We start from the raw sequence: 16623 nt of genomic DNA, 5'->3' as shown, positions 1-16623 counted from the left end.
GCCATCCCACGTGACTAAAATAGCTGCTGACATTTCTTGCCTTCCACCCTCCACTCCCTAAAAATTATTGACAGTCTAGAACGAGTTTGAAGAACACGTTTCACTTAATCTCCTGCTTACAGCTCAAGCAGTAGTTCCCCTGTGCAGATGCATTTACATTGGGCTGAAAACCATTCTACCAATCCTTTCATGGGCAAAATAGTAACAAGCTACTTACTGAGACAGAGCTTGTGACTGACTCCCAGTTGGTTTCTGATGCTGCAGGCTGGAAATCATCCTAAAGGGGAAAAACCCATAGGAAAAATCACAGTCATGGCAATGTCCTAAAGTTAACTACCAGACCTTAAACAATGTCTCAGTGTTCGGTGTCCTTCACCCTTTTGAAACCTCTTCCATAGAAGAGATCTCTGCTTTTCTTCTCCATCCTTTATGAATTAGCTCTTTAGGGCAGAGACAGTTATGTATTCTATGTTTGTACAGCACCTAGCAAAATGGGGTTAAGGTCTTTAGGTGCTATTGTAATATAAATATTAAATAATAAATAATAATACTTGTTTCAAACATTATGGGAACAAGCCATTTATATTAGAAGTGCCGTTATCACAACAACAAAAATAATAATCGTCAGTTCCAGATGGAATATAGCCTGGATGTCTGTACAGTAATAGGAAACAATTACTTAATGGTGGACAGGCCAATTTGAGACAAATCTAATAACACAGAGGAATTATTTGGCTCCATGACAGTTTTGTCCACTGCCAGTTAAAAAATTATTTATTCCAACTAGAAGTATTAAAAGACCAAGAAATGAAGGCTGTATTCAATAAATCTTGGGGCACTGGAGAAGTTCCAGAAGACTGGAGGAAAGTTGTCTGAAGGACAGAAAATTGTGCCAATTTTTTAAAGGGTGAACAGGGTGGCCTAGGTAATTGTAGGCCAGTCAGCCTGACATTGGTCCTGAGCAAAATAATGGAGTGACTCATACGGGACTTGATTAATAAAAACTAACGAAGGGTAATGCAATTAATGCACATCAATACGGGTTTATGGAAAATAGATCCTGTCAAACTAACTTGAAATTACAAGTTTGATTGATAAAGTTAATAGTGTTGCTGTAATACACTTAGACTTCTGCAAGGGGTTTGACTTAGTACCACATGACATTTTGATAAAAAACTACAATGTTGTAAACTTAACATGGCACACATTAAATGGATTAAAAACTGGCTAACTGATAGGTCTCAAAATGTAACAGTGGGAAACTGTCATCGAGCATATCTGTTTCAGTGGGTTCCCTCAGTGATTAGTTTGTGGACCTACACTAGTTAACATTTTTTTTCAATGACATGGAAGACAACATAAAATCATCACTGATAAAGTTTGCAGATGGCACAAAAATTGGGAGACTTGTAAATATTGAAGAGGCCTGGTCTCTGATTCAGAGCAATCTGGATTTGTTGGTAAACTATGTGCAAGCAAGCAATATGCATTTTAATATGCCTAAATGTAAATGTATACCTCTTGGAGCAAAGAATATAGACCATACTTGCATGATGAGGAACTCTTTCCTGGGAAGCAGTGACTGAAAAAGGTTTGGGGGTTGTGGTAGATAATCAGCTGAATATGAGCTTCCAATGTGACCAAAAGAGCGAATCTAATCTTTCGATGCATTAGCCCTTGATAAATTGGAACCCTCTGGAGAGAGTTCAGAGAAGAGCCACGAGAATGATTAAAGGATTAGAAAATCTACCTTATAGTGATAAACTCAAGGAGCTCAATCTATTTTGCTTAACAAAGAGAAAGTTAAGGAGTGACTTGATTACAGTCTAAGTATTTACATGGGGAACAAATATTTAAAAATGGACTCTTCAATCTAGCAGAGAAAGGTATAACACAATCCAATGGCAAAGTTGAAACTTTGAAAAATTGAGGCTGGAAATAAGGTATACATTTTTAACAGTGAATGTGAAACAGTGAAAGTAAGTAAATGGTTGCAATGGTTAATAAGTGTCATGGTGGTTCTCCATCACTGACAATTTTAAAATCATAATTGGATGTTTTGCTAAAAGATATGCTCTAGGAATTATTTTAGGGAAGCTCTATGGTATAATGTGGTGTAGAGGAGTTCAAACGAGATGATCACAATGGTCCCTTCTGGCCTTAGAATCTATGAATCTCTAGAATCTATGAATCTATACACAATTTTTGAAATACAAACACAGCCTGATATTCAGCTTGTGCAAAATATATAAATCAGTCCTAATAACAGAACTTCATGATAAATGCATTTAAACGATAGGGCCAGATCCTCAGCTATACCAATTTACACCAACTGAAAATACGCCCTGCAACATGTTTTAATTTGGTAGTCAATACAGGGTGGAACTGGAGGACCAGATTCTCCACTGGTTTAAATCAGCATTGCTCTATTGACTTTAATTGCAAGTAAGATCACACAGGTGCACACACACACACACAATTACGTGGTGTGAATATGACACAAGAGAATTTAACGTAAAGCCTGCTAGACTATCAATAAATCTGTCATAGCTTTCTCTCTTCCACAGTCAGGAAGGAACCTAGCTATTTTCAAATCCGGAGTCCACACGCATAGCTAAATATAATGCTCTACATTTTGCTAAAGAGCACAGTAAAAAATATTAAATGTCCAAAAATTCATAAGCTTGCTTATTCAAAGCTTTCGCTCTCTCTTGCTCTCTTCCTGAAGTGCTTCTTTCCCTCAGTCCACCCTCTACCTGAGATAATCAAGACCACAATGATTTCTTTAGGTACCTTCGGGTTAAAAATTTTAGGTTATCCAATTAGAGAACACAAACTATACGTCATTTAGGTGGCAAATTAAATTGTAGATATCCAACTGTGAATATTTAAAGTGGACAATTTGCAAACAATCCACAGACAATTTATTTGCACAAATTATGTATTATTGTAAAAGCAAATGCTATAACCAGTTCACAAACAACACAGGGAAAAGGACGTTTGCCAAATTACTTTGAAATTGTTCATCTAGTTCTAGTTAACAGTCTTACTTTGATGTTAGGTAGGAACCAATTCAACAGGCCCACAGATCCCTGATAACATTTGCCAGTTTCAGAACTTTGCAACCAACTCCCCCCATCATTAATTACCCTTCTGCACTCCCAAGAGAAGTGGCATTGAGTTCTGAAGCATTAATTTAACACAGGGACAATCTGTATTCTCAACTGTTTACAGGAGACTACAGACACGATATCTTCTTATGCTTGAAATGACTCTACTCTCTTATGTTACATTATATTAGATATAAGGAAACAGTGATTTTTTTTTGAGATAGCTGTTGCCAAACTGTTGAGATTATTAGGTGCACCACCTGCTTCTTGGATCTTACTGACTGCACATTTTGTTTTGGTGATTATACTTCATCTACTAAAACTCAACATAAACCATTCATTGCTAGATGGCTTTGTTCTACCACCCTTTAAAGCAGCTGCAGCCACTTCTGGCTTCTAAAGAGCTTTCAACCCAAACACAGTTTTGAGTTAATTATAATCTATTGGCTCCAGCTTCCAGTTATTTAAAGGAATGACATCAAAGTAGTTTCTTTTCTCCTTTGCCTTCCCTATTCATAACAATCCCATGGACATCTGAGAGAGATATGTGATACCTAAACACTATCTGATGAGCTCATGCTGATTTGTTTTTGTAGGGTTTGCACATGAGTACTAGGCTTCTGGCTATTTTGTAGTCATTATTTTCAAGCAGCAATAAACAAACATTTGTTTAAAAAAAACCCAAACTATATTTGCACTTAATATTGGAAAAATAGGGAGGTAACAATTTGGACCTTTCTGATTGAATTAAAGCTCCTACTCCCATTCTTCAGGACCCTGAATGGACTTGACCAGCCTCAGTCAAAGATTGCCTACCCATCCACAAACCACCAAGACGACCACATTCCACAGATATGATACAGCCAGTAAAACCCAGGACGATACTCTCAGGATCAAGGTACAGGGAAAATATCCCAGGGGTGGAGGGAACAGGAGATCTGAGAGGGCCTGAACCTGACATATCTAAGCCCCTCTCCCAGAAGAGTCATCACCTCCCAGGTAGAGGAAGAGAGAAAAGAAAAGTAAAAACTGAAGTCAGGAACATGGAAAAGCAGAAAAAGTTGATCCCTATTTGTGCTCAGACGCCAGAGTGATAAATGTCTTAGACACATCATAAAACGGACTGCGTAGAATTATCCTGATGTCAGAGATGATTTTGCTGAGTCATCAGAGATTAGAAAAGGCATGTCCAATCAGTTCTAGTTTAGGAGCATAAAAGTAGTTGGAACATCTTACTATGACATAAGGAAGTAGGGAATAGGACAGAGGAGGCCCTACAGGGAAAACCCTTGAAACAGCAAACCATAAGGAAAAATGTTTTAAATTCTGTTAATATTTAATTGAATAAAGGCAAGGAAGTAAATGCAAGGTGGGAATATTATCTGTTTACAGACAGACAGATCAGATTATAGAAGAACTTCCTGCATCCAGATTCTCATCACAGAAGTTACCCTAGTAAACATTAATATTCCAGGCACAAGTTGTGGCGAGACTAGGTTTTATTTCCCCCTTCTCCCCCCTCCCCCGTAATTGGCTTCAGTGCTGATATGCTTACAGAGGAGTGAACCTTGTAATCATCACATATAATAAAGTGACAGGTATTTAAGTGAAATAATAAAAAAATGGAAAGAATAGTGTTATATCAAGCAAGAAGCATTAGTAAAGCTACAACTCCATTAAAGAAACACTGTGATAAATACTCATACTTGTGCACTTGGGCTGTTTCATGATAATTTTTCAGGAGGTACTGTAGCACACAGCAACTTTGGTTTTGAAGATGAATAGAAATGACACAGGCATAAATTAGAAGCTGCCTGTAAATTTGCTCACTTACCATAATTTCAATTAATCACATAGTGTGTTTTCACTTTCTAATCCCTGCAGTATTTATTAATAGCTCTTCTAGGGGTGTCTAAGGATATCTACTTCCATAAAACAAGATATTGAGTAGGAACAGAGAAGCTGTATTACTTCTATATACAGTAGGGAAGAGACCACTACTCTGTCCTGTTCTGGTAGCCACACTATAAAAAAGATGCTGAAGAATTAGGAAAGGTTCTGAGAAAAGCTACAAGAATAGTTTGTCATCTGGAAATCATGCCTTGCAATGTAAAACTAAAGGAGGTCACTGTTGGGCATTGGTACACCTCCAGGGCCGGCTTTTTAGGCCAATTCCACCAATTCCCCCGAATCGGGCCCCGCGCCTAAGAGGGCCCCGCGCCCAGTGGCAGGGCCGCTGGAGGGGAGAGGAGAAAGAAGTGGCCGAGAATCCCTTCCCTGGCTAGAGGCTCCTTTTTAATTTTTACTCACCCGGTGGCGCTCTGGGTCTTCGGCGACACTTCGGCAGCGGGTCCTTCAGTGCCGCCGAAGACCCGGAGCGAGTGAAGGACCCGAAGACTAGGAGCGCCGCCCAGTGAGTACAAGCCCCACGTGTTTTTTTACGTGGTTTTTTTTTTTTGAGTCATCCCTGCCGGGGCCCCGTCGAAACTGTTTGAATCGGGCCCCGCACTTCCTAAAGCCGGCCCTGACCTCGGTCCCTCCTATTCTCATGCCTGTGGCATGAGAGTAGGATTAGTATTCTGTGGGCTGTAATACTTCAGTCTAATTTCAATTGCTGGGATCAGTGTGTGGGGGCTGGGTGGTGTTGGTGGCCTGTGATGTACAGGTCAGACTAGATGATCTGGTGGTCCCTTCTGGCTTTAAACACTATGACTCTGTGACTCTTAGGGGAAGGTTAAGCGGTGACTTGATCACGAGCTGTAATTATCTACACAAGGGGACATCTGATACTAGAAGGCTCTTTAGCTTACAAATGCATAAAAAGTGGCTGTAAACTGAAGTCAGCAAAGTTCAAATGGGAAATAAAGTACATATTTTAACAGTGAGGGTAATTAACCACTGAAACAAATTACCAAGGGATGTGGTAAATTCTTCATTGCTTGCAATCTTCAAATCATAGTTTGGATACCTTTCTTCAATTATATGCTCTAGTTAAACCACAAGTTATAGACTTGATGCACGAATCTATGGGTGAAATTCCATAACTTGTTATGCAGGAGGACAGGCTAAATGATCACAAGTCTCTCTGGCCTCAAACTCCGTGAATCTATGATTGAGTTTGCTGCTTGCTCACATTTTCAAACAAGCCTCAACCTGGATGCTGAAACCAGACCTGCCATTCTACAACTGCAAATCACCTCCATGAATAAGTAACAGAATGGATGTGCCTACTACCTGATTTCCAGAAGGTTTCCCAGAATTTAGGAGTTAAATTACAGATTTAGGGCCTATTACAAAGCCCACTGATATCACTGGACTTCGGATTAGGCAATTAAAGTTAGCAGTACATTTTTAAAAAAACCTTTTTATCACCCCCTTAAAAGTATAATGGTGTCTTCAACTGGATGCTCCCTTCCATTAGATAATGTATCTGTCCAAAGAAAATATCATAATCCATGGCAAACCAATCAATCTGATTGAATTAGCACTCCTGCATGTCTTATAAATGTAGAAAGAAGGTTATTGATAAGGAGGGTTGATAGGTTCATTTCCAGATATTCCTGCACTCATTAGCAACAGCAGCAATAAGAATAAACAGTAAACATTTGAAAGGCAGGAAGGGGATATGAGGACTTCCTTTCATTGATTGCCCTCATGGATAGAGGAAAAACAGCAGGTTAGCATTATAGAATTGATACCTCAAGATTGGCAGTGTTAGGAGAGACCCTGTGGAAAAGTCCTATAGAATTCAATAGGGATGAACCCAATACATTTCTACAGAAAATACCCTAAAACCCTATGGAATTTAATGGAAATGATATTCGTTTTGAAATTCATTGAGTTCCTGAAGCCCAGCTGCCACTAGATATCAGTAGCTATAATCCTATAATCAATTCTGGCTATGTTAATATGAGTGTGAAATGACATCCAGAATCACTTCTGATCAGTGCTGACATATTCACTTTTTATAGTAGAATAGTAAGTCTGAGATTCCAAACTCTATAGAAGAAGACTAAAGTTTTCAGCTATAATTATGATCTAAGTCAATCTCAGCTTGATGTGTCTATTTGGTGTGTCTCAATGGCTATTAGCCAGGATGGTCAGCGATGGTGTCCCTAGCCTCTGTTTGCCAGAAGCTGGGAATGGGCGACAGGGGATGGATCACTTGATGATTACCTGTTCTGTTCATTCCTTCTGGGGCACCTGGCATTGGCCCCTTGGGCTAGATTGGTCAATAATCCTCTTATTCCTTCCCCTGTTATTGGAATAACGGCAATGGGGTGAGGGGTATAGGTATGTTATAAGAAAGTCCAAGACACAGAACACTTGACATTTAAATAAACTATCTTAAAAGCAGGATAACATTTTATCCCATATAAGACAACAGCTCTGCCTTTGAAAAACAAGATGCCAACTAACATTAAGCTGCTGTTGAGCTTCCCCATCTGATGCATGTAGCAATGTGAGAGACATAAGAATCTTCACTGGTATGATGTACAAAGTGTGCATTAGAGGTTTAATTATTTTCAATTTATAAAATATATCCATCCTCAGCCCTGGGTCTATAAGGGCCAGTTTGTTAACATCAAGGACTCGGGTGCATGCCACAAAGTTAAATGATTGTGAACAAAATGTAAATCAACAGCATTAAATGTAAATATTTAGCTGTAACGCTGAGGTCATTTTTAATGGAGACGCAGATTTTAGCACTACACTGGGCACGGTGCTGAATAGATGCTTACTGGCATGAGTTCTGCTGCAGGAGTTCAAAGCTGTGTACTAACGGTGGTGCAGAAGGTGGTTTTGTAACACCAGTTCTCCCTGCTTGAACACACTGACCCCAGGAGTCGGAATCTCATTCTTAATGCAGAATCCAATGCCATTGAGAGGACTCTGGTGAACTTCTGTCATGCTGACTGACAGTGTTTGGAGGCAGCTTCCTCGGTAATAGGTAAAAGCTGCCCTGAGCAAAATTGAACCTGCCCCCCTCCCCCCAAAAATAAAAAAACATTGACAATTTACTAGTCCGACAGCACCCAGGTGAGCAAAGAAGTCCTTCAAATTAACAGAAAGCACTGACAGCATGTGTAGTTAAGCTAGTATTACCCTTGGTGTGACTGATTCCAAAGTGTGCCCATACTAAGTGGTCCTGTAATTAGGGTCATGCATGGGGAAAACATTCAAGAAGGAAAAACTCCTAGAAAACAAGATTATTTTTCCTGCACCCTTGTTTCTAGGAAATTTAAGCACATTCCACATATTATGGAAAATAAAACGTAAAATTCACTTACAAATATAACCTATGTATATTTAATATTCCAAATTCTCTGCTTTCTCATTAGGATGATTTGTTGAGTGCTCTGACGTGCTCAGGAAATGCTGAGCTGAGATTTGGGTGAAACACAAGGTGGGGAAAATGATTTAACTGAATCTAAGCAGATTCAGCTCTAATGCTGGGATACAATGTAAAAAAATACCGGGGAGGGACATTAGCTGCTCCAACAGCAATCCCAGCTATTGATTTCTTTTGAAGGTTCCATTTGTTTTGAGTTCACTCTCAAGGAAATCCATTTCATTTTGCAGTAAACATGCCTCAGAAGCACGTGTCATGTTCAGAGGGATAATGCAAAGCAAAACACTTTGTTCACCCTCGCGCTTTGACTGGCAGACGTGGCCCTTTTAAGGACATGCTATATAAACTTTCTATGATAATAACAACAATAGAAAAAAACAACAACAACCCAAACCCCCAAGAATCACAACTTTGCAGAATACAAGCATCGTCTTCTGCCAGCTTTTTGGTTTCCTTATGGGATCAAAAGCTGCTGATTTAGTGCAAACAATGAAGAATATTGCTTATTTGGATTATTTTAACCTGACCACAGCCTAATAATTAGAGAAGGAAAAAAAGCAACTTAGTTTTAAGCACCAGTTCTATGTGTTTCCACAAATTATTACTCGTGTTAAAACTTTTCACACTTCTGTTTTTTACCTACTATTGTTACAAGTAACACTTAAGATTCCTATAACTGATATAGATTACATAGAAATAACATTTTTCTATATTCTTTTCCAATTTGTTTACAAGATTCCAATTAAAAAAAATGTAAACGGAGAAAAAGAATCAGAACTGGATACTGTACTCAATGGTAGGGGGAAACTCAAAGAACTAATGCCAAACAAAGGCTGGGGGTGATAACAGAGGAAAAACTTGATGCTAGTTTGCAGTGTGATACAGTGACACAAAAAGCAAAGGCGACTTTGGGCTGCATACACAGATACCACATCATGGACCAGGGAGGTGATAGCTCTGCTCTCTGCAGCACTAGGGATACCCTATTGTCTAATGAGGAGCTCCAAGAAGCATTATGGCTCTTAGGTACCATACCGAACAGAGCAACCAGGCACACTGCGGGAGCACAGCTGTTATTACACACCTCTTAAGGGGCAGTAGCATGCCCTCCCCTCTGTGGGGCGGGGTGGGTGGGGTCACATCTCTGTCTCCATCCATCTCCCATGGCTGTGCTGGAGGGAAGCAGTCACTGTGCTCAGGTGAGTGCAAGGTCTGCCACTGTGGTTGTCCCTGCATGGAGACTAAAGGAAGGAAACACTAGGAGGAGGCTCTCTGTACCTTCAGGCAGGAACCTTTCACTATCTGGCCCTAAGTTTTGAGTCTTTACTGAGCACCTGTCAGTATTTTTTTTAAACTACAATCAGGCTATAGCTGGTCATTTTTAACTTTGATTTGTTTTAATGTAACTTACCTTCCCCACCCCCTTCTTTGTTCAGGCTGAGAACCTCTAGTAAACAGGCACTGCTGAAGCAGAAAACCTACATTTGTGCTAGTCCAGGGATATCATGGAGTTCGCAATATGAGAACTTACCATGTTTTTAATCTATTTCTTAAAGCATCTGGAAAATGTACTTGACCAGCACTGAGCCAGCAGTGCAAGCACTGAAAGCTATTGCTAAGGTGAGAAGGCAGAGAGTTTACTTTCACACATTTGTGATGGAGATAAATTACATATTCGGGGAATGGAGTGTCCTATTTTTTGCTGCCTTGCATTACCTGACCTGACTGCCTTTTCTTCTCAGAGATTTAGTAATGCTGATTTTTCCTTATGAACTCACATGTTTATAGAAAAGGGAGTGGATGTCATAAGCTAAAACATGGTGGATAGGCGCTGGCTGGCTGACTGGTATTCACATACATAAAATGATTATGCAGGGCCTTATTTACATTATGCACCCTTACAGGACAGGAGGCACTCAGCTATAAAGGCATATATTACACTACACATTCTGATAGCGCCTAAAGCATTCAGAAAATAACCTGGATCAGGTGGGGTGCAGATATTCCTTGCAGATAGCCTTAGCCCTTGTCTTCTCAGCAGCTGAATATTGCAGGCCCTTATGGACAAGTAACGTAGATCCGAAACTTATCAGCATGCAACTGAACACTGCTCTGAGAATTGTCACAGGAGTGCTGAAGTCAATACCAACAGTCTGGCTCCCTGTGTTTGTGCATATCATGCCACCATCCCTCCGAAGACAAGAAGCCACAATACAAGAATACCACCATACAACCAACCCAGGCTTGCTCATCTACAAAGATCTCCAACTCCTCCCAAAATGTTGCCTTAAGTCCAGGAACCCCTTCTGGTTAGCTGTCAAAATCTCAGGACTTTCACCAAAAGACAAGTGACAGACACTGTGGGAAAACAGTGGGGCCAAGAAACAAGACCTGATTATGGATCCTAAAGACCACCCATTTGCCTTCACCATGGCACGTAAGATATGGATCACAGCAAACCACATCTGAATCTCACACAGGCATTGCAATTACTTCCTACACAAATGGGAAATGAAAGACAGCCTGTTATATGAATGTGGAGAAGACATCCAAACCATGGAATACCTAGTGAACCTCTGCTCTCTAAGACCCTTCTCTGGAAGGCCAAGCTTTATTCATTTCATGCCACTGGAAGCAACTGAGCAGATGGCAAGCTGAGATGTCGACCTTTAATGTTACTTTTCAAGTTGCCATACAAAAGACAAACAGGCAAGACAGTTGGTGTAAATTACCCTGGCTCCAGCGAAGACAGCAGAGCTATTCTGATTTATACCAGCAGAAGATCTGGCCCTACATTTCAAGACGATTTTCACAAGGAAAAGGGCTTGAGACTATTAGTTTTATTTTAACTTAAAAAAGAAATCAGAGATTCTCCTTTAGAAGGACAAGATGTTAAATGGGTCCACTTAGCTCATCAGTAGTATTAACTCTGTCATTCAGGATGATGGCAGAGAGTGGAAAGAGAATAACTAAGGCCCAGATCCACACAGGTATTTAGGATCTTCACTTTCTTTGAAATCAATGGATCCTTTGTGGATCTGGGTCTAAGTGACTAACATACACATAAGAGCTTTTGTAGAATTTACCTACACCAAGCCACAACATGAACCCACATGCAGTAAATCCAACAATCAGGACCCACGCACTTCTCCACTAGGGCCCTGCTCCTGCAAACATGAGACTACTCAAAAGAGCAAAGTGAAGTGTGTGTTTGTTTGCAGGTGTGGGGCCTAGTTGGGGGAAGTGATGTGCCATTTGCATGGAGTCAAGGGCGTGAGAAGAGAGAAATGCTGTAACGAGTTTTTCAGTCATATGGAAACTTTTATTGCAAGAAATGCTGTATACACTGAAATATATTGGGAAACAGGCACTCATTAAAAATGAGCATTTCTACAGCTGGGAACAACAGCCATAGTCTATTGCACCTGCAGCACAGAATAACGGGACCTTGAAAACGAGTTTCCCTCTTGCCATATAGCTCTGTTTTATATATTTAAAATAGTTCACCAAGCAAAAGCCATTAAGATGAATTAATCTTGTTTGCAAGGACATCCCTAGGTCAGAGAAGAGAAAGCCATCCACATCCACATTTGATACCGCTGAATAACAACATGTACATGGATTCCTCAGCTCTAAACAACAACAACATTTTTAGGCCTTGATCCTGCAGGCAACTTTTGTATGGGCCTACTCCTGTGCCTATGCAGAGTCATTTACCGGATCAAGGCTTTAATTATTAATCAGTCCAAGTTCTTCTCATAGACAATGAGACTATAGCCCAGACAAACTGGACTGTGTTTTTGTTGGAATTATAAAATTAGTGGATTTGACGGGAGAGCAGGAAACGTGATACATCTCTGTTCTAGCAGAGCATTTGTAACAGCGTCTCATAAAATCTTATTTCAAAAATAATTCAATTCAGCCTGGATACAAACAGTCATGTGGATTCAAAAGTAGATGAGGGAATGCTTACAAAGGGTTATCTCAAATAGCAAAGCATTCAGCTGTGAGGCAGTGTCTAGTGGAGTAGTTCAGGGATCAGTGGTAGGTAGAGTATGATTTCATTTAGACATAAATTTGATGACCAGCTTTATTTATTTCCAGAAAATGGAGTAAGAAGTACGAGAACAAAATTTTCAGATTATATTACATTAGGAGGAGCTGTGAACACTTGAGGGCATGGAGAGATTAAAAAGATGGTCAGAAATAACACAAAGGTGAAAGCTAATACATCCCAGTCTCAGATATTCCAAGGGAAAGAAAAACCTGGAAGCTTTAGGGCTGAGGGCATGTTTACATTGCCCTGCAGTTTAGAGTAAGGGGGTGTTAATAGCAGTGCGCACCAAAGTGCTGTACTGTAACTCCCCCATGTGGACATTGCAGGCACAAACTTAAAGGTCCAGAGTTCGTACTAATGTAGTCCTCTTCAAAGAGCACCATGAAGTTTGTGCCTCTACTGCAATCCACCCCTTTAGTCCTAATAGTGGGGCAGCGTAGACATGCTCTTACAGCCTGTGCTGTCGTGTTTTCGTTGCTATTTTTTGTCACTCTAGCTAGATTAAAGATAGCATAGGTATGTTTACCCAACCTGCAAACACACCTCCAAATGCAGTGTAGACTTTCCCTAAAATGACAGTAGAAAGCAAATTAGACACGTGTTTCCACTGTTTTATGGCAGTCAAAGGGGACAGTGTAATTTTGAGTTAAATATGCAGAAGCAGAGGCAATAGTGTCTCCCTACACAGATCCAGTGCGATCTCACTTGGATCTTTGGATTCAGCTCATCTCACTTCTAGAAAGACATTGGAATCGGGTGGGGAGGGACTGATCTATTGGGAGTTCAGAGAAGAGCAACAAAAATGGTGAGGAGGTTGGAGGGACTGATCTATGTGCAAAGTTAAAAAACTAAATATGGACATTATTGCTTGTCTAAGAGATAACTAAGGGGTTGGGGGCCCGAAGACACTCTACAATATCTGAAGGATTTAAACACCAATGAGAAAAAGAGAGTTCTTTATCATAATGGAAGGAGGTATAATAGCAAGGAATGGGATGACATTAAGACAGGGAAAATTAAGGCTATCAAGGCAAAAATTATTTCTGATAGTGTGATTTATTAGTTTGTGTCTTCATCTCTACTTGACATATTTAAAGCTTTACTGGACAAAACACTAATAAATGTACAATAAATAAATGCCATTCCTGCACTTGGAGAAAGATGGACTAGATGACCTGAAAGCTTTTTAAAATTGTGAGATTTTATGATTGTCTGCAGCTATGCTATAACAGAACAAACCAACCACAAAAACTAAGCTAAAATGACTCTTAAAACACGGACTGTTATTTAATCAAAGGCTGTAAGTATTTCTGAGTGGTTATAGCTGTTACAACAAATAAGGTGATAATTTATTCTCTAAACAATGTATTCTGCAAACCATCATACCCACATTTTACCTAGTGCAGAGATGTTTTTCTAGATTCCAAAGAATGACAACACACCACTCTGAAGCAATTCTGAGTATGAAATGGATATTGAAGTACAAGCCTGAGATAAACACTCTAGAAGTCTGTGTCAGCCTTTATAAGGTAACATTGACGTGTAGTGGAATAAATAATATTGGTTTAATTCAAAACTGGAAGTCGAGCCTCAGAGGCCCAGCTCTCTGCAAGACTGGAAAGACACACAGGTCTTGTTTTCATTTAAAAGACATCAATAACCTAGCCTCCTGTGAAGGCTTTTCACAAGTTTTTCAATATGGTTTTAAAGGGAGCTTGGGAGTCCAACATATGTCTACATTCACCAGTCATCTCCTGCAGAAATCTGTCAAGCAGAAGTAACCTTAAGGAGACAGATGGAGTTCCTTCCCTTCTCTGTACAGAATCTACATAGGGCTAGATTCATAAAAGGATTTAGGCACCTACCTGCCACTTTAGGCATCTAAATCCCAAATTTACACATAGATTTGAACAGGGATCTGCCACCTCTAACCAGTGGGTTATGGGGTATTTTGATGTAGGGCTCCCTCAGTCTCTGTGGCAGCTGTTCAACTGTGGCCAAGTAATTAGACAGTCAAGTCACTGGGCCAAAGAGAGAGCGCACATAGGCATGAGATCGCTATATAGCTTGGCGATTAGAGCACCCCCCCGCCCCCCAGGATCCAATCCCCCTGCTCCAATGGCTATTTATTTATCCAGATTTATGCATCTCTAGTATTCACAAATCTGTGTTCTGTACCCTTTGTTGTGTCTCATAACTAACATGACTGTAAAAAGAGCCCTGCATGGACACAAAAATGTGTATCCGCATCCAATCTGCGATCCGCAAAAATTATCTGAGGCTATCCGCAGATATCCGCGGATTTACAGAGCTCTACTTACGGCATCCAGGCCGAGGCTCCGAGGCACACCCCCTGCTGGAGCTGGGTTGGGGAGAGCCACGCAGGCAGCTGTGGGGAGCCGATGCGGATGCCCTTGGTTGTGGGGGAAGCCTGGGGGGCAGGAACACAGCTGGGGGCTACCCTCAGCCCCCCCTATGCATTGTAGGCAGGTGGAGGATCCGCCACGGCTTCCCCAAAGCTCCCCGGCTGGGATCTATGCTGGCTTGGCCGGGGGGAATGGAGGGTGGGGCCTTGGGTGGGAAAAAGAGGAGAAGGGAGAGGGGTCCGCCTCTGTGAAAAGTGGACAGGCAAAGCCCCCCGTTCCGGCGCCACTGGTCACTGCTGTGTGGTGACCTGTGGAGCTGCCTGGGGGCTGCTCGGGCCCCTCACCCAGGGCAGTGGGGGATCTGCCGCGGTTCCCTGCTGCTGCCCACCCGGCTCTTATCATGGCTGGGCTATCCACGGATATAAAGCAGATACCGGCAGATTTGCAGGGCTCCAACTGTAAATTATTTGAGGCAGGAAAGGCCTTTTTCTTTGTATACCAGAAAAAAGTGGCCTTCACTGAATAAGGCCTCGGGGAGCTACTGTAAGAAATAATAAATACATGTTTCTTAGATGCCAATGTATATCATATACATTCCTGGTAGTGAGTTAGCACTTCCCCTATTTTCCTGGCTATAAGTTACCTTGATCTTTTAGAAACGCAAGAATTCCCTCTTTCACCTTAAATCACATACACAATAAACTTCTTAGTTAACTATCACAACTGCTAGGTGCTACCAGCAGAGAACCCCGGTTCTTTAAAATCTAAAGCTGTCAATGCATCTCATTGACCCATTCCTTTAAAGAGTTGCTACATTCTATTATTTATTACTGTACTGTACTTGAGCTCATAACTAATGTTTGTCTAATCTTTGGATGATGCAAAGTGCTGTATATAGTAAGGGCTAAATAGTACCATCATGCACTTGAATTCTTGCCATTCCTTACCCAGAGTTCAGGAGTCTTATAGTGGTGTGAATCCATTAGGCTCCTAACATATATGATGCCTTCCCTACCTTTAACCCAGTAAAGAAGACTTTCAACAGGAATCTGACACAATTAGGATTGTTGTTATGGGAAAACAGGTAGACAATACTGTACGGTAAGTGAGTCAAATGTGAACTAAGCAGTCAAAGTATCAGGGAATTATGAGGAGAAAGGGCTAACTTTTCACCACTCTGCAGCTGGGAAAACACAGACTCAAATTTATTTTTAGGTGAAAATGATCGCTTTGTCAGTTGAAGTCTGACAGATGTCTATAACTGTTGTCTATTTGTCCTCTCCTTCAGCTCTTCCTCCCACCTTGCCAAAAGCTTTGTATTTCCCCCCTCTGCCTCCCCGTGACTGACTTCCACACCTATAACCTCCACCCCCACCCACCTGCCTCTTCACCACCTTTGATACTCTCCAAAAACCCAGCTCTCCTAATTCCGATGCTTCCCATCAGGTAGCGTTCTTGCCAGGAAAACAACAACACTGAACTGGTCACCTGCTTCTTGTCCCCCTGCTTTCAAGCATGTCACTAACTTTCCTAAACCTGCACCCTTTATTCTTCCTGCCTGCTGCCTTGGCACATCTCTCCATCCCTTCATTACCATGCTCCTTAACAACAGTGACTACTCCCAACCCTTACTGCTATTCTGTCCTCTGCAACTTGGGTGCTGCCCACTCAGCTTCACTGAGATACAAAGGTGACAACTGATCTTTTTCTTGGCCAAGCCCACAGGCTTTTTCTCCA

The 16623-nt window shown here is 41.0% G+C and overlaps 1 protein-coding gene across 3 annotated transcripts in view; it reads right to left on the bottom strand.

The window, feature by feature from the left end:
• Positions 1-16623, bottom strand: part of PDGFD (platelet derived growth factor D) — a 182753-nt gene that overhangs the window by 47901 nt on the left and 118229 nt on the right. For 2 of the 3 annotated variants that reach the window (XM_034758870.1, XM_034758869.1), the window contains exon 4: positions 218-277. The exons of the other annotated variant lie outside the window; for it this stretch is intronic. In XM_034758870.1, coding sequence (XP_034614761.1) covers positions 218-277 — 60 coding nt within the window. The remainder of the gene's footprint in view (positions 1-217; positions 278-16623) is intronic. 3 annotated transcript variants of the gene reach the window in all.

This window comes from Trachemys scripta, chromosome 1, assembly GCF_013100865.1.
Source record: "Trachemys scripta elegans isolate TJP31775 chromosome 1, CAS_Tse_1.0, whole genome shotgun sequence".
In the NCBI taxonomy this organism is placed as follows: domain Eukaryota; kingdom Metazoa; phylum Chordata; order Testudines; family Emydidae; genus Trachemys; species Trachemys scripta.
Note: the sequence above shows the minus strand (reverse complement) of the source record. Positions and strands in the feature narration are given on the sequence as shown.